General features: G+C 47.5%; 1 protein-coding gene across 2 annotated transcripts in view; it reads left to right on the forward strand.

Annotated features, from left to right (window-relative positions):
• Positions 1–22,956, forward strand: part of LOC137531643 (protein SSUH2 homolog) — a 125,757-nt gene that overhangs the window by 68,339 nt on the left and 34,462 nt on the right. For both annotated transcript variants that reach the window (XM_068251587.1, XM_068251586.1), the window contains exons 6-7: positions 7,031–7,093; positions 7,169–7,251. In XM_068251587.1, the coding sequence (XP_068107688.1) occupies positions 7,031–7,093; positions 7,169–7,251 (146 nt within the window). The remainder of the gene's footprint in view (positions 1–7,030; positions 7,094–7,168; positions 7,252–22,956) is intronic.

Here is a 22,956-nt window from a genome sequence, read left to right on the forward strand (position 1 = left end):
AATAGATACATTTCCTTTGAAGATTTAAAATCGATTTTCTCAAAAACTATCAGGTCTTTTTGAACAATTTTTTTTTCTTCGTGTTCCCACTATTTTTCTTAACATTCCCTACACATTTGGTGTTTCTGGCATTTAAAGGGGCTTTGCTATTAACCACTAAAGTCGGCGGGCGTTTAATTTTCCCACGGTCAGAAGAAGAATATTCAAAATCGATTTTCTCAAAAACTATAAGGTCTTTTTGAAAAAAAAAATTTCCCTCTTGTTCACAATTTTCTTCTTAACATTCCCTGCAAATTTGGTGTTTTTAGCTTTTAAGGGGGCTTTGCTATTAAACATTAAAGCCGGCGGGCAGATATTTTCCAAACGGCAGCAAAGCAGGGGTTAAAACGATAAATATTGTTTGGGAGCAATACAAATATAAATATAAACGATAAATATCGTTTTTAAAGCCGGCGCCATTTTTTAGCTGTCAAAAAACGAAAAATAACTACTGATAATGGTTCTCTATGGGGCGCCGTTTTTTAAGTACGATAACTGGCGCCATTTTTAACGGACCTGGTAATAATTCACTGCCCCCCCCCCAAACACACCTTTTATCACTGTGCAGCTGTGTTGGTGGCATATTCCACAGCTTGCCCACCTCAGCACCTCCCTTGTGTTAACATACACATTCACTTTTGTCCATTTAAAGGAAACTATAGAATATTTTGAATGAGTAGTGAATTTGATTCTGACATTTTTTTCCTGCAAGTAATTATGAGAGATTCTTCCCGTAAGTAATTTTTGTAGCCATCTTGCCATCTTCTTATCTGTCGATATATATCGCAAACAGATGCGCAAGTTTTCCTTTGTGGCAGTCTGTATCTCAGGCAGTGCAGAATTACAGGATAATCTACTGACTGTATTTTGCTCAGGGAAACCTTGCAACCATACTTGTGCTGTGTTAAAAAAAAGCAGTCACTTTGTAGCATTGATATGTATTATTATTATTTATTGTATTTATAAAGAGCCAACATATTATTCAGCGCTGAACATTAATTTAGGTTACAGGCAATATTTAGGGGCAGGGATGGGCCGAGGCAGAGGCTCCAGCCTCAGGGCGCAGTGTAGGACGGGGCGCACAACTCACTAAGGTATAATTCCCCTATTGTGTTTGAAGCGGAGAGAAATAGGTAAATGGGATACATGGCAGTGACTGCAAGCCAGATACCTAGAGATTAGGGTGTTGGGGGCTCTGGGGCGCCTCTTATTCTAATAGCAATCAGTGTGACGGCTGGGGTGGGAGGGATGGAGGGGCGCACTTTGGTGTCTCAGCCTTGGGTTCTGGAGGACCTTGTCCCGGCGCTGTTTAAGGGTGACATACAGCAATATGACAATACAGGAATACAAGAAAACCAGATCACACAGCACAGTATGAGTACAAGGTAATGCTTAGTCAGTCACTGGATGTAGCATGGAGATTAGGCAAGTTAGGTTCACTCAAGTGCATAGCATGGGTTCACGGTAATGGAGTTGCATAATCAGGTAGGACACAAAAGGAGGAGGACCCTGCCCAAAGGCTTACAATCTAGAAGGAGAGGTAGAGCCACGAGAGGTAGGGGACCAGAGTTCAGCTGTGGGTTTAGAGCAATTGTGTGGGGTGGTAGGCTAGAGTGAATAGTTGAGTTTTGAGGGCCTTCTTGAAGATGTTGAAGGAGGGGGCTGCCCTAATGGGTGGAGGCAGAGAGTTCCAAAGTGTTGGAGCAGCTCTTGAGAAGTCCTGATGTAGAAAACCATCTTCACACAGGGGTGTAACTGAGGGGAGCAGCCCCTGCAACTGCAGGGGGACCCAGAGAGGTGTCAGTCAACGACTAACCTTCCCTTTCTTTGATGCTCCAGATCAGGTGGTTTTGTGGCTATACATGGTATGGTTGTGAAGATCCTGATGGCCACACTTATTTTATGAGTCCTATAAGAGGGGCCCCCCAGGATGTGAGGCTTACCAAGAGGAGGCAATGGAAGGGTTGTGGACATTAAGGGGCCTCATCAAAGTTTTGCTGGGAGCCCCATGATTTGCAATTACACCCAGCCGGTGTGCCAGCTTGATTATTACTATCTGGTATTTATAAAGCACCAGCATACAGTACAGTAGTACACAGCTCAGTACCAAGAATAAGGGGATGGAGATAAGAAACGTGCAAATTAGGAGACAAGGGGAAAGGAGGAACCCGGACAAGCACGTGAGCAAGCGCTGTGACAGCGCAAACGGCTGTTGTGCCCGTCCACTCTTGCCCGGTCACCACATCTCCCACCGCAAGCCACACACTTTGAACACGCTTGGCACTTGGCTGCAAGACGTCTGACAGGTTTGATGTTATACATGGATCTATCTGTATGTACATTTGGCTGCAAGTCTGGCAATAAATGCTGATACAGGACGGTGCCCGGTCTGTCTACTTTTGCTTGTTCACGAAAGGAGGAACCTGCTCCAAGCAGGGCAGCATGTAGAGGAAATAGAACTATAGGATGAGACAGATGGGTAAGTGATGTTTAAGGTGGGCTTTCAAGTGAACCCGAGGTGAAAATAAACTGATGAGGTAATCAATTGTATCTTTCCTCTGACTCCTAAAAATTACTTTTTAAGCTATGCAGCAGTTTTGTTTTATGTTTAAATCAACTTTTTACGTTTTTAATGTTTTACTGCAGTGCTGTCCAACTGGCGGCCCGCGGGCCGCATCCGGCCCGCCAGGCCTCCTGTTGCGGCCCGCGAGGCCTCCTGTTGCGGCCTGCCAGTCTCCCCGAGATGCAGGCATGGCGTGCGCTATGGGCTATGGGCTATGTGTGGCCTCTCCTGTGTCCCCGCTGCTGCCTCACAGCTCAGACCTCACAGATCGCGGCGACGGAGGCAAACAGTGCGCATGGTACCCGCACGGAGTACGTCACATGCGGAAGTGACATCATTAGTCACTTCCGCATGTGACGTTCTGCCGCGCGGGTGTCATGCGCGCACTTTGCTTGCTTCAGTCGCCGCGATCAGTGAGGTCTGAGCTGTGAAGCAGCGGCAACGCCAGCGGGGACCAGGAGAGGACATTGGCGCTGATCTGAGGTAACGGGCGAGGCAATGGACACCTCGCTATCTAGCTGGGGGGGGGGGCACCTGTCACTATCTAACTGGGGGGGGGCACCTGTCACTATCTAACTGGGGGACACCTGTCACTATCTCCCTGGGGGGACACCTGTCACTATCTCACTGGGGGTACACCTGTCACTATCTCACTGGGGGGACACCTGTCACTATCTAACTGGGGGGCACCTGTCACTCTCTCACTGGGGGGGGGGGGGGGGGCGCCTATCACTATCTAACTGTGGGGGCACCTGTCACTATCTAACTGGGGGGGGGGGCACCTGTCACTATCTCACTGGGGGGCACCTGTCACTATCTCACTGGGGGGGCACCTGTCACTATCTAACTGGGGGGGAACCCGTCACTACCTCAGCTGCGGGGACACCTGTCACTATCTAACTGGGGGGCACCTGTCACTACCTCAGCTGGGGGGACACCTGTCACTACCTCAGCTGGGGGGACACCTGTCACTACCTCAGCTGGGGGGACACCTGTCACTACCTCAACTGGGGAGGCACCTGTCACTATCTAACTGGGGGGCACCTGTCACTACCTCAGCTGGGGGGACACCTGTCACTACCTCAACTGGGGAGACACCTGTCACTACCTCATCCGGCCACACCACAGCATCACCTCCAGCCCGGCCACAGCATCACTGCAAGGCCTTTCAGCCCACACATCATCCCCAATCCGGCCAAAAACAGTATAGCCAGGCACAGCAGCCAGTAGATGAGAATTTAGAAGCCAGGTGAGAGGTGTCTACCATATTAAAGGGGCATTCTGCCTATTTATGTGAAATGCTGTCTATTTATGTGCCTCATGATTTGTTGGGGGCATCATGATTGCTGAATTTGTCTTGTTGGGGACCTCAAGATTGCTGAATGTGTCTTGTTGGGAGCCTCATGATTTGTTGGGGGCCTCATGATTGCTAAATTTGTCTTGTTGGGTGCCTCATGATTTGTTGGGGGCATCATGATTGCTGAATTTGTCTTGTTGGGGGCCTCAAGATTGTTGAATGTGTCTTGTTGGGAGCCTCATGATTTGTTGGAGGCCTCATGATTGCTAAATTTGTCTTGTTGGGGTCCTCACGATTTGTTGGGGGCCTCATGATTGCTGAATTTGTCTTGTTGGGGGTCACATGATTGCTGAATTTGTCTTGTTGGGGGTCACATGATTGCTAACTGCGAGACTATGGGAAAAGCTGAATCATCATCATATGAGACAATAGCATTAAACCTACTTTTTTAGCTTTTTAAAACCGAAAATAAAACTGGGAGGTTCTAAAAAAAAGAATACATTTTTCAGGAGTAGGATGGATGAAATTGTTTTCTTCACAGATAATTTTCAACTTGGATTTTCCATAATGTTCATGTATGAGTTAAAACGTTTGTATGTACGGTAGTTTAAATTGCTGTTGCCACTTTGCGATAGATTAGTGACTTTTGGGTTGCAGTTTGGGCACTCTGCCTCCAAAAGGTTCGCCACCACTGTCCTGATCTAATGTCCCACATTGCTAACTTCATGTAAATTTGTCTCCACCCGTGGCCACACCCACATTCTGGTCCATGACCACACCCATTTTTCACCGCGGCGCGCACAACGGGACCCTTGTTTTCCGGTGCGCCACACGGCTTCAATGAAGTCTTGAATTGCATTTTGTGGGGATCTGCTGCCAATTGCATTGCATTTTGTGGAAAGTGCTGCCAATCTAATTGTGCTTTAATTGCATTTTTTCCTGGGGGGAAGGGGGGGGGGGTGTCTGCGGCTCTAGCAAGAACCTTCGGCCCTCCACCATTGGGTCTGAAAAAAAAAGGGCCCTCCATGCCCATGAAGTTGGACAGCACTGTTTTACTGAATGACGCAGTCTTTGAAGTATCCCAGAGCTAAAATATATGAACTATTGACCTTTTTTACCTATCCCCTGCACTCAGAAGCTCAGCTGTTCCAGGAAAGAGTTTTATGTCTGTAATTCATTATCAGTGAGGGCTACGCTATCGCCCAACTAAGTCCCGACTGGAGAGAAACTGTCACTTGCATACCTCCCCATCACTGTATGTTTAATAATCAGATGGTGAGGACCAACAAAATCTAGCTTTCTAAGGATAGCCACTGTGTGAGAGAGTTGTACGCAGAGGTTAAAGCATGGCATATGCTTCAACCATCATTCATTATCACTTCAGCACCAATAAAGAACTAATGCAGTGACCAGAGGAGGGCCACATGTGTGCCTCTCAGGTCCAAGGGCTTTGGTGCAGTCATGACCTCTGCATCCCCAATTGCTACACTGCTGGTTTTGGCTCTTCCTATTCAGTAAGCCAGCACCTATTCAGTAAGGAGTTCTTTGGGTAAGGCTCCCTAACACTGCTACTGCCTACTGAGTGCGCTCTACTGGCTGCCTCGCAAGCGCTTTGAGTCCGACAGGAGAAAAGCGCTATACAAAAAAAGGAATAATTATTATTAAGGGTAACCGCATTTGATGAGAAAGTGAGAGCAGCCCTAGTGAAGATTTGGTGCTAGGCCAGGAAAGATGTGAGGACTGAGTAAATCTTATGTAGGTTATTGAAGAAGGTGATTTAGGGTGCATCTATATTTAAGGTCAGACAGGGATGTAAGTGGGACAGAAGCATTCAAATTATTTAAAGCACACCTAAATTGATCTAAAAAGTTGCAAACCATATATTGTGGCTTGCAATTCTCCCTATGGAAACCTCTCCAGAGGTGTCTGTTTCCACCTGGGTCCCACCGTTTCCTTGGTCCAGTGTCTCTTCTCCTGGAAATGGGTGTATAGAAAGCATCTAAACTGGGCATGGGAGGTTATGCGTGAGCGCTTGCTGTCTGTGGGGCATGCACGGTAGACAGCTTGCGCATTTCTCTAGAGAATCTTCAAACATGATGTCACATCCCAAGCTGAATTAAAATGTTTGGTGACTTGCCTTGCAAATGTCTGTTTGGACCTTTGCATATCCTAATGGAAGAATGTAGGTATGTGCAGTCCCAGGGACCCACCCGCATGCACATACCACAAGCATTGTGAAGGTTTTGGTGGCTGGGGCACATGCAGGATTTGGGTGGTGCACAACAACTGCCGCATGCAGGTTTAGGGAAGCGGTGGTGCACGCAGGCTTTGGGCGGCAGGGGCTCTATGGTGGTTGTAGTGTGAATTTCTTTTGAGAATAGTTGGTTTATTTGTGTAATCAGACAGTTCAGCTGGCCATGGGTACAGGTAAAATTAATAATGCCACACATGACCACCTAACTAATGCCACAGGACCGCCTAACGCCAATTGACGTCAAGTCCTCAGGCAGGGATTTGCAGGCGATCGCGCGCTAATGCGCACGCACCTCTGCATGAATGACGGAGCTCCGCCAACAGTATCCCAGCAGTTTGCCGCTAGGATACTCTTAGATTGCTAAACCGCCGTCGATTTACTCGGTACAGCTCTAAGGCAGCGCTGTACAGGGGGCAGCTGTGTCACCTGGCTGTCCCCTCCAGAGGCCGGAAAGCGATCTGCTGTGATAGGCTGAAGCCTATCACAGCTGGTCAGGCTGATAGGCTGACGGGGGAAGGGATACATTTTTTTTAAAAAGTACATTTTTTTAAAAATAAATAATAAAAATATTTGTAAATTTAAAAACAAAACAAAACGGGGGAGCGAACAGACCACACCAACAGAAAGCTCTGTTGATGGGGAGAAAAGAGAGGGAGGGGGGGGGGGGGGGGGGGAAGGGAATTACTTGTGTGCTGAGTTGTTCGGCCCTGCAGCGAGCCCTTAAAGCCGCAGTGGCCAATTTAGTGAAAAATGGCCTGGTCTTTAGGGGGGTTTAACACCGTGGTCCTCAACTGGTTAAGATAAGAATGTTCCCATTCATACTGTAATTAAAAGTTTTACATTGAATACATAATCTGACTGTCTGTCTCTTGCTCAGGGGTGTCACAAGTGTCAGGGACGGGGACGCTGTAAGTGCACCAGATGTGGAGGCTCTGGACAGGTAAGTTTTGCCGCTTTTAAACCATGGAATGGAATTCTCTGAGCTATAAATAGAGACGTCTCTGTGTCTGTGCAGTTTAGGTGCCGCTGCTCCAGTGTCAGCCGCCAGAAGTCCAGGAACAAGAGGTGCCACGCCTGCTCTGGCAGTGGCAGGAAACGGTAAGTGCCATTCATTATATTATTATTCATTATCAATTTATAAAGCTTCAACATACTCCGTGGTGCTGTAAAAAGTAAGGAAAACAAACATGAGATCCATAATAATACAGACAATGTTATACACCAAATATAGACACTGGTGCAAAATGCAGAATTGGTAATTACAGTGACAAATGTAAGGTGATTAGTAAAAGGTACAAAAGATCCGCAAGATACAAAATGAATAACAAATTCCAAGACATAATAGAGTGAGCAAGACCATATGAATTATGGCTGGGAGATCCCAAGATAGACACTCAGCTCCCCAATCTTCATCTATGCCAAAATATAAAAAATAGCACTTAAAGGGGCACTATGGCGAAAAATTGTAAAATTTAAAATATGTGCAAACATAGACAAATAAGTAGTGGTGCTCAAATACCCCTTTTCAAAATTCGAGTTAGGTCGAATTCGAATAGTAAATTATTTGAGGTCAGTCGAATATTCGAGTCGAATAATTTTTACTATTCGATTCGACCTCAGAATTCGAGCTCACTATTTGAGTCGGTATTCGAGCTCATTATTCGAGCTGACTATTCGAAATGGCCTTAAATAGCTTCCAACACTTGTTTTGAGGGTGAATGATGCAAGAAACCTCTTTTTTTCCAAGTAACAACAGCAAGTGATTATGTGGGGATGTTCCTTTAAAAAAAAAAGTTGAAAAGAGAAGTTGTGTCCAGAAATTTGTTCAGTACTGTATATACTTCTTCTTCTTCTTCTTTATCTTCTATATCTTCTTCTTCTTCTTCTTCTATATCTTCTTCTATATCTTCTTCTTCTTTTATATTGTCTTCTTCTTCTTCTTCTTCTTCATCTTCTTCATCTTCTTCATCATCATCTTCTTCATCTTCTTCATCTTCTTCTTCATCTTCTTCATCTTCTTCTTCATCTTCTTCATCTTCTTCATCTTCTTCTTCATCTTCTTCATCTTCTTCATCTTCTTCTTCATCTTCTTCATCTTCTTCTTCATCTTCATCTTCTTCATCTTCTTCATCTTCTTCATCTTCTTCTTCTTCTTCTTCATCTTCTTCATCTTCTTCTTCTTCATCTTCTTCTTCTTCATCTTCTTCATCTTCTTCATCTTCTTCATCTTCTTCATCTTCTTCATCTTCATCTTCTTCATCTTCATCTTCTTCATCTTCTTCTTCATCTTCATCTTCTTCATCTTCTTCTTCTTCATCTTCTTCTTCATCTTCTTCTTCTTCATCTTCTTCTTCTTCATCTTCTTCTTCTTCATCATCTTCTTCATCTTCTTCTTCTTCTTCATCTTCATCTTCTTCTCCTTCTTCTTCTTCTTCTTCTTCATCTTCTTCTTCTTCATCTTCTTCTTCTTCATCTTCATCTTCTTCATCTTCATCTTCTTCATCTTCTTCTTCATCTTCTTCATCTTCTTCATCTTCTTCTTCTTCTTCTTCTTCTTCTTCTTCTTCATCTTCTTCATCTTCTTCTTCTTCATCTTCTTCTTCTTCATCTTCTTCTTCTTCATCTTCTTCTTCATCTTCATCTTCTTCATCTTCTTCATCTTCTTCTTCTTCATCTTCTTCTTCTTCTCCTTCATCTTCTTCTTCTTCTTCATCTTCTTCTTCTTCATCTTCTTCTTCTTCATCTTCATCTTCTTCATCTTCTTCTTCATCTTCTTCATCTTCTTCATCTTCTTCATCTTCTTCTTCTTCTTCTTCTTCTTCTTCTTCTTCTTCTTCTTCATCTTCTTCTTCTTCATCTTCATCTTCTTCTTCTTCATCTTCTTCTTCTTCTTCATCTTCTTCATCTTCATCTTCATCTTCTTCATCTTCATCTTCTTCATCTTCTTCTTCATCTTCATCTTCTTCATCTTCATCTTCTTCATCTTCTTCTTCTTCATCTTCTTCTTCTTCATCTTCTTCTTCTTCATCTTCTTCTTCTTCATCATCTTCTTCATCTTCATCTTCTTCATCTTCTTCATCTTCTTCTTCTTCTTCATCTTCTTCTCCTTCTTCTTCTTCTTCTTCTTCTTCTTCTTCTTCTTCTTCATCTTCTTCTTCTTCATCTTCTTCTTCTTCATCTTCTTCTTCTTCTTCTTCATCTTCTTCTTCTTCATCTTCTTCTTCTTCTTCATCTTCTTCATCTTCTTCTATATCGTCTTCTTCTTCACTTATTTCTCTTTTCCAATTTTTTTTTTAAAGAAATGCAGCTATTTTTGAGCGTAACAAATAGCTGGTGGCGCACGCATGTTGGAAGCGCCATTGTATGTGCTCCCTGGCAGTGGAAACACACAGACAGCAGGAGGTAAATTCAGCAGCAGGAGGAGGAGGATGAGTGTGTGGCAGCAGGCAGTCAATGAGGCAGGCAGCGTGACATAATAGCCCTGGTACCTAGCGGTGATACCAGGGCTGTAAATAAACACAGCAGGCAGGAGGTCCCAGACAGCGGTCGTGCAGCCCACATTGTGTCCAATACACAACTGGGACAACACAGTTTTCAACCCGGGCACCTCAGAAAAATTAAACCTTTTTTTTTTTTTGTTTTTTTTTGTTTTGTTTTTACAACAAATTACACAGATATAGCTATTTTTTGACGTAATAGCTGGTGGCAGAGTGGCAGCAGAAGGTAAATCTGTGTACCCTGGCAGTGGGAAACACAGACAGACAGCAGCAGCAGCAGGAGGAATGGAGGAGTAATTATGTGTGCAGCTATTGTTTGACGTAATAGCTGGTGGCAGAGTGGCAGCAGAAGGTAAATCTGTGTACCCTGGCAGTGGGAAACACAGACAGACAGCAGCATCAGCAGGAGGAATGGAGGAGTAGTGTGAAAGTGGCAGCAGGTAGGCAGCGTGACATAATAGCCCTGGTACCTAGCGGTGATACCAGGCCGTAAATGAACACAACAGGAGGTCCCAGACAGCGGTCGTGCAGCCCACATCGTGTCCAATACACAACTGGGACAACACAGTTTTCAACCCGGGCACCTCAGAAAAATTAAACCTTTTTTTTGTAATGGTTTTGTAGTTTTGGTTTTACAACCAATTACACAGATATAGCTATTTTTTGACGTAATAGCTGGTGGCAGAGTGGCAGCAGAAGGTAAATCTGTGTACCCTGGCGTTGGGAAACACAGACAGACAGACAGCAGCAGCAGCAGCAGGAGGAATGGAGGAGTAATTATGTGTGCAGCTATTGTTTGACGTAATAGCTGGTGGCAGACTGGCAGCAGAAGGTAATTCTGTGTACCCTGGCAGTGGGAAACACAGACAGACAGCAGCAGCAGGAGGAATGGAGGAGTAGTGTGAGTGTGGCAGCAGGCAGGCAGCGTGACATAATAGCCCTGGTACCTAGCGGTGATACCAGGCCGTAAATGAACACAACAGGAGGTCCCAGACAGCGGTCGTGCAGCCCACATCGTGTCCAATACACAACGGGGACAACACAGTTTTCAACCCGGGCACCTCAGAAAAATTAAACCTTTTTTTTTTTTAATGGTTTTTTGGTTTTGTTTGTAAAACAAATTACACAGATATATAGCTATTGTTTGACGTAATAGCTGGTGGCAGAGTGGCAGCAGAAGGTAAATCTGTGTACCCTGGCAGTGGGAAACACAGACAGACAGCAGAAGGGCAGTACACAGCAGCCCACTGTAGGTGTAAAATGTGTGGCTGCAGGCGACGTAATAGTCAAAGTGAACCAGGCTGGCTTAGTGAGCAGGAGTCAGGAGGTGGTAAAGGGTGGTAAGGCACATTAACGATGGTTCTTAGCCAGTTCATGTCCCCCTCTCGCCGACAACAGGGGCCAGGAACTCGCCTTCCACCCACGCCTGGTTCATCTTGAGAAACGTCAGTCTGTCCACAGACTTGTGAGACAGACGTGAGCGTTTCTCGGTGACCACACCACCAGCTGCACTGAAGCAGCGCTCGGACAGCACGCTGGAAGGGGGGCAGGACAGCACTTCCAGGGCGTACTGCGCCAGCTCGCTCCAGATCTCCAGGCGCTTGACCCAATACTCCATGGGATCAACAGGGGCATCGCTGTCAAGCCCGCTGTAGGACCCCATGTAGTCAGCCACCATGCGGGTCAGGCGCTGGCTGTGACCGGTGGAGGATGCTGCTGCATGCACCTCCTCTCTAGTCACTGCTGCCGGAGCCTCTACAGTCCTGTAGAGCTCGTGGCTGAGAGACAGCAGGTCTGTGGGGCGCTTGCTGCTGGATGCAGGCACCTGCTGCTGCCTCTGTGCTGGCTGCTGGACAGTGGGGGTGGAAGGCTGGGGGAAGGCTTCCTCCAAGCGCTCAACAAGGGCCTGCTGCAAGCTCCTTATTTGTTGCGCTGGGTCTCCTCCTGCAGGCGGCAGGAACTGGCTCAACTTCCCCTTGAGGCGTGGGTCCAACATCATGCTGATCCAGATGTCCTCCCTCTGCTTCATCTGGATCACCCTGGGGTCTCTGCGCAGGCACGTCAGCATGTGCGCTGCCATTGGGAAGAGGCGGGCCACGTCTGCTGGCACATCCACGGCAGTGCTGCTGTCCTCATCCTCCTCCTCTGCCTCGTCAGCCTCATCCTCTCTCCACCCCCGCACCAACTCAGCTGCACTGTGCTGCTCCCCCTCATCAGCAGCAAGGTCAGGGACCTCCACCAAGTCCTCCTCCTCCTCCCCCTCAGAGGTGGACTGTGCAGCTGCTTGCCGCTCCTGCTGGTCCAAGGCTGCCGCTCCCTGTTCCAGCAAAGCATCGAGGGCCCTGTTCAGCAGACAAACCAGGGGCACCCACTCGCAGACCATAGCATGGTCCCTGCTCACCATGTTAGTGGCCTGCAGAAAGGGAGCCAGCACTAAGCACACCTGCTGCATGTGCCTCCAGTCATCATCGGGGACGATGGACGGGATGTTGCTGGTCTTGTCCCTTCTCTGAGCGGCGGAAACAGTGGCCAGGGCAAGGTACTGTTTGACAGCGCGCTTCTGTTCAACCAGACGCTCCAACATCGCCAGGGTGGAGTTCCAGCGAGTCGGAACGTCAAGGATCAGCCGATGGCGTGGCAGATCCAGCTCCTTTTGCACGTCTTCCAGGCTCGCACAGGCTGCAGCCGAGCGCCGGAAGTGACGCACAACGTTCCTTGCCGTTTCCAGCAGTTCGCCCATCCCCTGGTAGGTGCGCAAGAACTTCTGCACCACCAGGTTCAGCACGTGGGCAAGACAGGGGATGTGGGTCAGGTTTCCCGTCTATTGCGGCAACTAGATTGGCCCCATTGTCGGCCACCACCTCTCCGACTCTGAGGCCTCTGGGGGTCAGCCAAATCCTCTCCTGCTCCTGGAGTTTGGCCAACACATGGGTTGCCGTCAGCTTGGTCTTCCCAAGGCTGACCAAGTGCAGCAGCGCTTGGCAGTGGCGGGCCTTCACGCTGCTGCTGAGGCGGGGGGTTTGGCCAGGTGTGCCGGAGGATGGCAGAGGATCGGAGGAACCTGCTGCAGTTCCCCTGACCCTGCGGGGTGGCACCACCCACTGTGTTGCTGCTGCTGCTGTGCCCGCTGCTGCTCTCCCATCCTCACCCCCTTCCACCAAGCTGACCCAGTGGACAGTGAAGGACAGGTAGCGGCCTGTCCCGAAGCGGCTGCTCCAGGAGTCCATGGTGACGTGGACCCTTTCACCAACCGCGTGCTCCAGCCCTCGCTCCACATTGGCCATCACAAAGCAGTGCAGTGCAGGAATGGCCTTGCGGGAGAAAAAGTGTCTGCTGGGGAGCTGCCAGTCTGGGGCTGCGCAAGCAAGCAGCGCACGAATGTCGCTCCCCTCCTGCACGAGCGTGTACGGCAGGAGTTGGGAGCACATGGCCCGTGCCAGCAAGCCGTTCAGCTGCCGCACGCGACGGCTGCTGGGAGGCAGAGCCCTAACCACCCCCTGGAAGGACTCGCTCAAAAGGCTCTGGCGTGGCCTTTTGCTGGCACGGGAATCAGCAGACACAGCGGAGGAGGCCACTGAGGACTGGCTGCCAGAACAGGCCTCAGTGTCGGCGGCAGGAGTTGCAGAGGGGGGAGGAGCAGTGCGTTTCCGCACTCCTGCTGGTGCTGCTGGAGGAGCAGGAGGGCGGGTGGCTGCTGTTGCTGCTGTTGCTGCTGAAGGCTGTGCAGTGATGGGTGTGGTGCCACTGCCAGCACCAGATGCCTTCAGCCTCTGGAACTCCTCATGCTGGTGGAAATGTTTCGCAGCAAGGTGGTTGATGAGCGAGCTGGTGCTGAACTTTAAGGGGTCTGCACCTCTGCTCAACTTCCGCTGACAGTGGTTGCAAGTGGCGTACTTGCTGTACACAGTGGGCATGGTGAAATATCGCCAGATTGGTGACAGAAACATCCCCCTACGGCATGGAAGCGCTGCTGCCTGTCTCCCTGTGGTGGTTGGGGGGGGGGGGGGGGGGCTTGGGTGCGGCTGGTGGTGGTACTGGCAGATGCTGCTGCTGCTGCTGCTGAGCCTGAGACACCAGCAGGCTGTGGGACCTGCCTACTGCTGCCAATGCTTGCAATGATGCGCCTCCTTGCAAGGCCCACAAGCGCATCCTCCTCCTCCTCAGAGCTGCTGAGGACGACATCCCCTGGAGGTGGTGGCACCCAGTCTCTGTCTGTCACCGGGTCATCATCATCCTCCCCCTCCTGAAACATGTCCTGCTGGGATGATGACCCCCCAAACTCCTCTCCTGATGCATGGATGGGCTGCTTGACTGTCGCCACAGTCTTGCTGTCCAATCCCTCATCCCCCAAAGTGCCCATCAGCATCTCCTCCTCAAGATCGCCAACAACAGCAGACAATTTACTCATGATGCCTGGGGTCAAAAGACTGCTGAATGACAGGTCGGCGAGTGACGGTGAACTGGCCTCCTCCCCAGACCCTGCTGGGCGGCTGCTGCGAACAGGAGTGGTGGTGGTGAGGGTGGAGGCCTCGGATGCAGAGCTGATGGCGGGCTGCTCATCCTCCGTCATGAGTTGCACCACAGTGTCTGCATGCTTTTCCTCAATGGGACGTTTCCGACCCGGCTGGAGGAAAATCGGAGCAGGTGCTACACGCTGCTGCTGCTGTGTCTCTGCAGCGTGAGTTGCAGATGCTCCTACTGGGCGGCGCCCAAGGCGTCCACGGCCAGTGGCTATGGGAGGAATGTTAGCCACTGACGCTGCTGCTGCGGAACTGTGCATGGTGGCGCGGCCGCGGCCTGCCACAATGCTGCTCCCTCTCCTCCTGATTCCCTTGCTGCCCTTCCCCTTGCCCAAACCGGGCTGGCTGCCACTTCCAGACATCTTCGATGTTTTGGGCGTATAGACAAAAGTTTTTTAAAAGGGCGGGTGAAAAGTGGGGTACTTTAATGGAGTGGGTTGGTGGGTGAGGTGACTGAGTGAGTGTCCCTAGTACAGTAAGTAAGTAGTAACAGTCAGGAAGTACAACTAGCAGTTACAATAATCAGTAGTAATCACAAGTAAATTTAGTGTGTGTACACTACAGACAGTGAGTGCACGCACGCGCAAACACGCGCAGGAGCTAGCCTATGAACAGTGACTGAGTGAGTGTCCCTAGTACAATAAGTAAGTAAGTAAGTAGTAACAGTCAGTAAGTACAACTAACTAATTACAATAATCAATCAGTAATCAGAAGGAAATAGAGTGTGTGTAGTGTGTGTACACAGACAGTGAGTGCACACACGCAGGAGCTAGTAGCCTATGAACAGTGACTGAGTGTCCTAGACTCCTAGTACAGTAAGAGTAAGTAGTAACAGTAAGTACAACTAACTAATTACAATAATCAATCAGTTATCAGAAGGAAATAGAGTGTGTGACTGTGTGTAGTGTGTGTACACAGACAGTGAGTGCACACACGCAGGAGCTAGTAGCCTATGAACAGTGACTGAGTGTCCTAGACTCCTAGTACAGTAAGAGTAAGTAGTAACAGTAAGTAAAACTAACTAATTACAATAAGCAATCAGTTATCAGAAGGAAATAGAGTGTGTGTAGTGTGTGTACACAGACAGTGAGTGCACACACGCAGGAGCTAGTAGCCTATGAACAGTGACTGAGTGTCCTAGACTCCTAGTACAGTAAGAGTAAGTAGTAACAGTAAGTACAAACAACTAATTACAATAATCAATCAGTTATCAGAAGGAAATAGAGTGTGTGTAGTGTGTGTACACAGACAGTGAGTGCACACACGCAGGAGCTAGTAGCCTATGAACAGTGACTGAGTGTCCTAGACTCCTAGTACAGTAAGTAGTAACAGTAAGTACAACTAACTAATTACAATAATCAATCAGTTATCAGAAGGAAATAGAGTGTGTGTAGTGTGTACACAGACAGTGAGTGCACACACGCAGGAGCTAGTAGCCTATGAACAGTGACTGAGTGTCCTAGACTCCTAGTACAGTAAGAGTAAGTAGTAACAGTAAGTACAACTAACTAATTACAATAATCAATCAGTTATCAGAAGGAAATAGAGTGTGTGTAGTGTGTACACAGACAGTGAGTGCACACACGCAGGAGCTAGTAGCCTATGAACAGTGACTGAGTGTCCTAGACTCCTAGTACAGTAAGAGTAAGTAGTAACAGTAAGTACAACTAACTAATTACAATAATCAATCAGTTATCAGAAGGAAATAGAGTGTGTGTAGTGTGTACACAGAAAGTGAGTGCACACACGCAGGAGCAGCTAGTAGCCTATGAACAGTGACAGTGAGTGTCCTAGTACAGTTACAGTATATAACTACAATACTAATACAATCAGTAGTAAAGGAAATACTGGTATAGAATAGAATAGAGAGAAATAAACAGAGGACAGGAGGACAGCTGCCCACACAGGCAAGGCCCTGAGGCCTAAAGCTGTAAGCCTGCAGCAGCTGGCCTGTCTCTATGTAACACAAAAGCTACTAACTAAAATACAATGTCTAACTAACTAACAACAATATAGGTGTGTATAGGAGGTGTATGTGAGCAAAAACGCTAGGTAAATGACCACAATAGAGCTCTTGCTAAGCCAAAGCACAAAGGAGCAACTCTCTCTCTGTACAAGTCTCAGGCAAGCACGGAGAAACCTAACATGGCGGCCGCTATTTATAGGGTAGGGGCTGGCCAGGGTCCCCCTCTGTGATTGGCTGCCGTCATAGGGCCTGGGAGCCCTCTGATTGGCTCTAAGGACATCAATCTGGGCTATGACGCTATTCGAGCTCGGTACCGAGCTCGAATAGCGCCGCTTTGCTCGAATAGCTCGAATAGTGAATGGGCTATTCGAGTGTACTCGAATAGCCCATTCGAATAGCTACAGCTATTCGGAGCTCGAATACCGAGCTCGAATAGCGGGAAAAGAGCTCGAATATTCGAGCTACTCGAATATTCGAGCTCTGCTGAGCACCACTGCAAATAAGTATACGTTTTTTCAAGAGTAAAATTAGCCGTAAATTACTTTTCTCCTAAGTTGCTGTCACTTACAGTAGGTAGTAGAAATCTGACAGAAGCAACAGGTTTTGGACTAGTCCATTCTCAGCAAGGCTTTTATCTATATATATAAAATCGGATGTGTGTGTGTGTGTGTGTGCGTGCGTGCGTGCGTGCGTGTGTGCCGCGATCACTCGAAAACCCCTTGACCGATTTGAACGAAACTTGGTATACAGATCCCTTACTACCTGGGATGATAGGTTCTGGGGGTCTCGCGGCCCCCCTGCACACCTGGGCAGAGCTACATACAGCAAATCAGATTTCACCCATTCAAGTCAATGGAAAAAATGTAAAAGGCTGCCATTATCACAGTAATCAAGCCAGAGTCCCCACACTTGACACAGTTGGTCACTTGGTGACCGAGGTTACAAATCCAGGAAAAGCGGGCGGAGCATAAAACAGTCAATCACAATTCAGCCATTCATTTTAAATGGGAAAATGTAAACTGCAGCCATTCTTACACTGTTAATCGCGGGGTTCTCAAACTTGCCACACTTGGTCACTGGGTGAATGCGATTAAGATTTAGGAAAGTGGGTGGAGCCTACAACAGCCAATCAAAATTCACCTATTGCGTTTAAAGGGGAATATTTAAACTGCTGCCATTCTTACACTGTTTATGGCAGAGGCTTCAGACTTGCTGCAGTCAGTCATTGGGTGACTGGGGTCCAAATTCACTAAAGGGGCGGGGCCACAAACAGCCAATCAGATTTTTTTGCTGGATAAACTGCTCCCATTCACACATTTTTGATGCCAGGAACCTGAAAGCTCACAAAATTGGTGATTGAGTGACTGTAAGACAAGGTTACACAAAGTGGGTGGAGCCAAAAACAAATTTTACTGGGAAAATATAAACTGCAGCCATTCTTACACTGTTAATGGCAGAGCAGGGCCGGAGCTACCATAGCTACCATAGAAAAAAATGGGCAGTTGCCCCAGGGCCCCAGAGCCTGTAAGGGCCCCCAAGTTGTCCCTCCCCCATCTTAACTGTTGCTCCCCAGGGACTCTGCATTGTCTGTTAAGTTGGGAGGTGATTGGGGGAGGTTCAGCAGCCGGCTCAGGGGCCCAGGAGGGGAATTTGGCAGCAACAAAGGGCCTTTAATGATGCTTTTTGGTCCGGGGGTGTCTGTTGGGGGCCCCCAGGCTAATTTTGCCCTAGGGCCCAATTGTTACTTGAACCGGCCCTGTGGCAACTTTGCACAGTTGGTCATTGGGTGAATGAGATTAAGATTTTGGAAAGTGGGTGGAGCCTACAACAGCCAATCCAAATTCAACTTTTGATTTTCAAAGGGAATATTTAAACTGCTACCATCCTTATACCGTTAATAGCAGATGCCTCAACCCTGGTACAGTTGGTCACTGGGTGACTGGGGTTCAAATTCAGAAAGGGGTGGAGCCACAAACAGCCAATCAGATATACAAAGTATTGATACCAAGGACCCCAAAGCTGATAAACTTGGTAATTGAGTGACTATATGTCAAGGTTACAAAAAGTGGGCGGTGCCAGAAACTTAATTTTTTACATGGCAGGGTTCCCAAACTTGACACAATTGGCCACTGGGTGAATGGGATTATTATTCAGAAATGTGGGTGGAGCCTACAACAGCTAATCAAAATTCACCTATTGATTTTCATGGGGAATATTTACATTGCTACCATTCTTACACTGTTAATGGCAGAAGCCTCAGACCTGATACAGTCAGTAATTGGGTGACTGGGGACCAAATTCACTAAAGGGGGTGGAGCCACAAACAGCCAATCATATTTGTTAGATTGATTTCAGCCATTCTGTTTTTGGCAGGGCTCTCAAACGTGACACAGTTGGCCACTGGGTGACTAGGATTCAGGAAAGTTGGTGGAGCGTACAGCACCCAATCAAAATTCATCTTTTGATTTTCAAGGGGAATATTTACATTGCTGCCATTCTTGCACTGTTAATGGCACAGATTATTATACAGATAAGTGGGTGGAGCCTAAAAAAGCCAATCAAAATTCACCAGTTGATTTTCAAGGGGAATATTAAAATTGCTGCCATTCTTGCACTGTTTATGGCACAAGCCTCAAACCTGATACAGTTGGTCATTGGGTCACTGGGGTTCAAATTCAGAAAAGGGGATAGGCATGGGCAAACTTAGCCCTCCAGCTGTTGAGGAACTACAAGTCCCACAATGCATTGCATGAGTCTGACAGCCACAGTCATGACTCATAAAGGCAAATGCATTGTGGGATTTGTAGTTCCTTAACATCTGGAGGGCCAAGTTTGCCCATGCCTGGGATAGAGCCACAAACAGCCAATCAGATGTGTTTCATTTCACTGGGAAAATACAAATTATTGATGCCAAGGACCCAAAGCTCACAAACATGGTCATTGAGTGACTGTGTGTCCAGGTTACAAAAAGTAGGCGGAGCCAAAAACAAATTTCACTGGCAAAATGTAAACTGCAGCCCTTCTTCACTGTTAATGGCAGGGATCTCAAACTTTGCCAAGATGGTCACTGGGTGACTGAGATTAATATTCAGTGAAGTGGGTGGAGTCTATCATAGCCAATCAAAATTCACCTGTTGATTTTCAAGGGGAATATTTAAATTGCTGCCATTTTACACTGGTAATAGCAGATGCCTCAAACCTGCTATAGTTGGTCATTGGGTGACTGGGGTTCAAATGTTGGAGAGGGGCGCAGCCACAAACAGCCAATCTGATTTGTTTAATTTCTATGGGAATATACAAATTATTGATGCCAAAGACCCCAAAGCTCAAAAACTTGGTCATTGAGTGTTCATGCATTAGGGTTAGAAAAAGTGGGCAGAGCCAAAACCGGTCAAATACATACACGGGCGGGCAGTTCCAGGTCACTAGTGGGTGGAGACAAATACAAATTTCACTGGGAAAATGTATACTACAGCCATTCTTACACCGTTAATGGCAGGGTTCTCAAACTCTGCATAGTTGGTCACTGGGTGACTGGGTTTAATATTCAGAAAAGTGGGTGGAGCCTACAAAAGTGAATCAAACTTCACCTACTGCTTCTCAAGGGGAATATTTAATTGCTGCCATTCTTGCACTGTTAATGGCACAGGCCTCAAACCTGCTACAGTTGGTCATTGGGTGACTGGGGTTCAAATTCAGAAAAGGGGGTGGAGCCACAAACAGCCAATCAGATTTTTTTCATTTCAATGCAAATTATTGATTCCAAAGACCGCAAAGCTCACAAACTTGATCATTGAGTAATTGTGTGTTAGGGTTAGGGAAAGTGGGCGGAGCCAACACTAGCCAAATACATTCACGGGCAACGCCGGGCAATCAGCTAGTTCTTTATAAAGATATTCCCTAAAAAGGATTTACACAATGATGCTGGCCAGCTTTCCTGCTCCCTACACAGTTTTTTGGCAGTTGGACAGAGTAACTGCCATTCACTAAGTGCTTTTGAAAATAAATAAATCCCTGAGAATTCGCATGAAGAGATGGACTAGTCTAAAACCTGTCACTTCTGTCAGATTTCTACTACCTAGTGTAAGTGACAGCAACATAGGAGAAAAGTAATTTATGGCTCATTTTACTCTGGAAAAAACATACTTCTTATTTAAATTTTTTCGACATAATACCCCTTTAACCAGGCCACTGCAGCTTTAAAGGCTCGCTGCAGGGCTGTACAACTCAGCACACAAGTGTCCCCCTCCCTTTTCTGCCCACCAACAGAGCTTTCTGTGGTGGGCTCTGATCGCTGCAGGGATGTTTATTTTTATTTATTGATTTGTTGTTTTTTTTTAAAATAAATGGCTATTTTTTATTATTTTATTCCCCACCCTTCCTCCCCCAGGCAGCCAATCCCAGCAATCGGCTCTCATAGACATCAGCCTATGACAGCCAATCGCTCTCTGAGCCTCCCAGAGGGACAGCCGAGGGTCATGGCTGTCCCCAGTACAGCGCTGCCTTACATTGCAGCGCAGTACATTGTAAATAGAGAGCGGTTTTAATAATACAATACAATAACATTTGTAAAGCGCTTTTCTCCCATAGGACTCAAAGCGCATAGTTGTGTCTCAGATTAATACAGGGTTGCAGGCTGGGTTGTGTTACAGAGGAGATAGTCAGATGTTCATGAATGCCAGACTGAAGAGGTAGGTTTTCAGTTTAGACTTAAATTCTTCCAGGGATGGAGCTGTCCTGATTGGGTGTGGCAGGAGTTCCAAAGTATAGGGGCAGCATGACAAAAGGCTCTGTCTCCATAGGTTTTGAGGTGGACTCTGGGGGTGACCAAGGTTTTACGTCCTTTTGATCTAAGATTGTGGGGGGGGGGGGGTGATGCAGTTGCAACAAGTCCTTCAGGTATCCAGGGCCCAGATTGTGCAAGGATTTGAATGTCAGTAAGCCAATCTTAAACAGAATTCTCCATTTTATTGGTAGCCAGTGGAGTGAGCACAGGGTTGGTGTTATGTGGCAATGGCGGGGTTGGCTCGTTAACAGCCTTGCGGCGGCATTCTGTACTAATTGCAGGCGGCGTAAGTCTTTCTTATGCAAGCCTGTGTAGAGGACGTTGCAGTAGTCTAACCTTGATGTGACGAAGGCATGAACTAGGGTTGGAAGATCCTCTGAAGGAATTAGGTGTTTAATCCTTGCAATATTCCTTAGATGAAAGAAGGAATGTTTCACAACAGCTGAGATTTGATTCCTGAAGCTTAATTTCCCATCAATCAGTACTCCCAGGCTGCACAGTCTGAGTTGTTCAGGTCTGAGCTCCCTATCCTTAGCGGTGTTGGTTGAGACTGGGACTGCTTTGCTGTTGAGCCTTGGCCCTCGATAACAAGAACCTCAGGTTTGTCAGCATTAAGTTTTAACCAATTATTATTCATCCACTCCTGAAGTTCAGCTAAGCATGCGTTTATTTGTGGAGTAGGGTCTGTGACGTCAGGTTTTAATGACAAATATAGCTGGGTGTCATCAGCATAGCAATGATCTGTCAGGCCATGTTTTTGTATGATTTCTCCAAGTGGCAGCATGTATATGGTGAAAAGTAAAGGGGATATTATTGCGCCCTGAGGTACACCGTATTTTAGTGGTACAGGGTTGGAGAGGAAGGGCCCTAAGGCTACCCTTTGTGTTCTGCCAGCCAGGAAGAAGTTGAACCACCAGAGAACAATGCCATCTATGCCACATAGGGTGGCCATCCGTCCGGATTTAGGCCGGACAGTCCGGTTTTTGGACTGCTTGTCCTCCTTCCGGCGCAAGGCAAGGGAGGACAGCCAGATGTCCTCCTTTTTGGGCTGTGTGGAGGGAGAGAGCACAGAGAAGAAGGAGCGGTGGGCACAGTGGGAAAGGGGGGACATCTCCCCCCCCCCCTTTCCTCACCTTTGGGCTCCCCCTTCTTCGCTCTCCCCTCTAGAACTAAAGTTTTGGGGTGACTGGCAGCAGGTGGGACTTACCTCTGCCTCGCTCCAAGCGCTGCGTACTGACGTCCGGTTCATGAGTTATTTGAGCCTGTTCTTTCCTGTTAGTGTAATGATCCGACTCATTCACTGAGCCGAATCAGTTCAGTGGATGAGACAGGAACTGCAGCTGCAGTTCCTGTCTCATCCACTGAACTGATTCGGTTCAGTGGATGAGTCGGATCACAGGAAAGAACAGGCTCAAATGACTCATGAACCGGACATCACTACTGCTTCGTCGTGGAAGGAGGCAGGTAAGTCCCACCCGCTGCCAGCCACCCCAAAACTTTAGTTCTAGAGGGGAGAGAGAGGAATGGGGAGCCCAAAGGTGAGGAAAGGGAGATATCCTCCCTTTCACACTGCTGTACCTACCGCTCTCCCTTCACTGAGCTCGCCCCTCCTGCCGGGGGACACCTGGCTTACTATTCTGGGGACACCTATAGACCTGGCTACATATACTTGGGACACCCATAGCCCTCGCTAAATATACTGGGGACACCTATAGACCTAGCTATATATACTGGGGACACTATACACCTGGCTATCTGTACAGTACAGACTGTACTGGAGACACCTATACACTTGGTTAACTATTCTGGGGGAACCTAAAGACTTGGCTACATATACTGGGGACACCTATAGACCTGCCTAACTATTCTGGGGACACCTAAAAACCTGGCCATCTGTACCAGAGACATCTATAGACCTGGCTAACTACTCTGGGGACACCCAAAGACCTGGCTACCTATTCTGGGGACATTATACACCTGGCTACCTATTCCGGGGACAACTATACTCATGACTACTTATACTGGGGACACCTA

The sequence above is a fragment of the Hyperolius riggenbachi genome, chromosome 9 (genome assembly GCF_040937935.1).
Source record: "Hyperolius riggenbachi isolate aHypRig1 chromosome 9, aHypRig1.pri, whole genome shotgun sequence".
In the NCBI taxonomy this organism is placed as follows: domain Eukaryota; kingdom Metazoa; phylum Chordata; class Amphibia; order Anura; family Hyperoliidae; genus Hyperolius; species Hyperolius riggenbachi.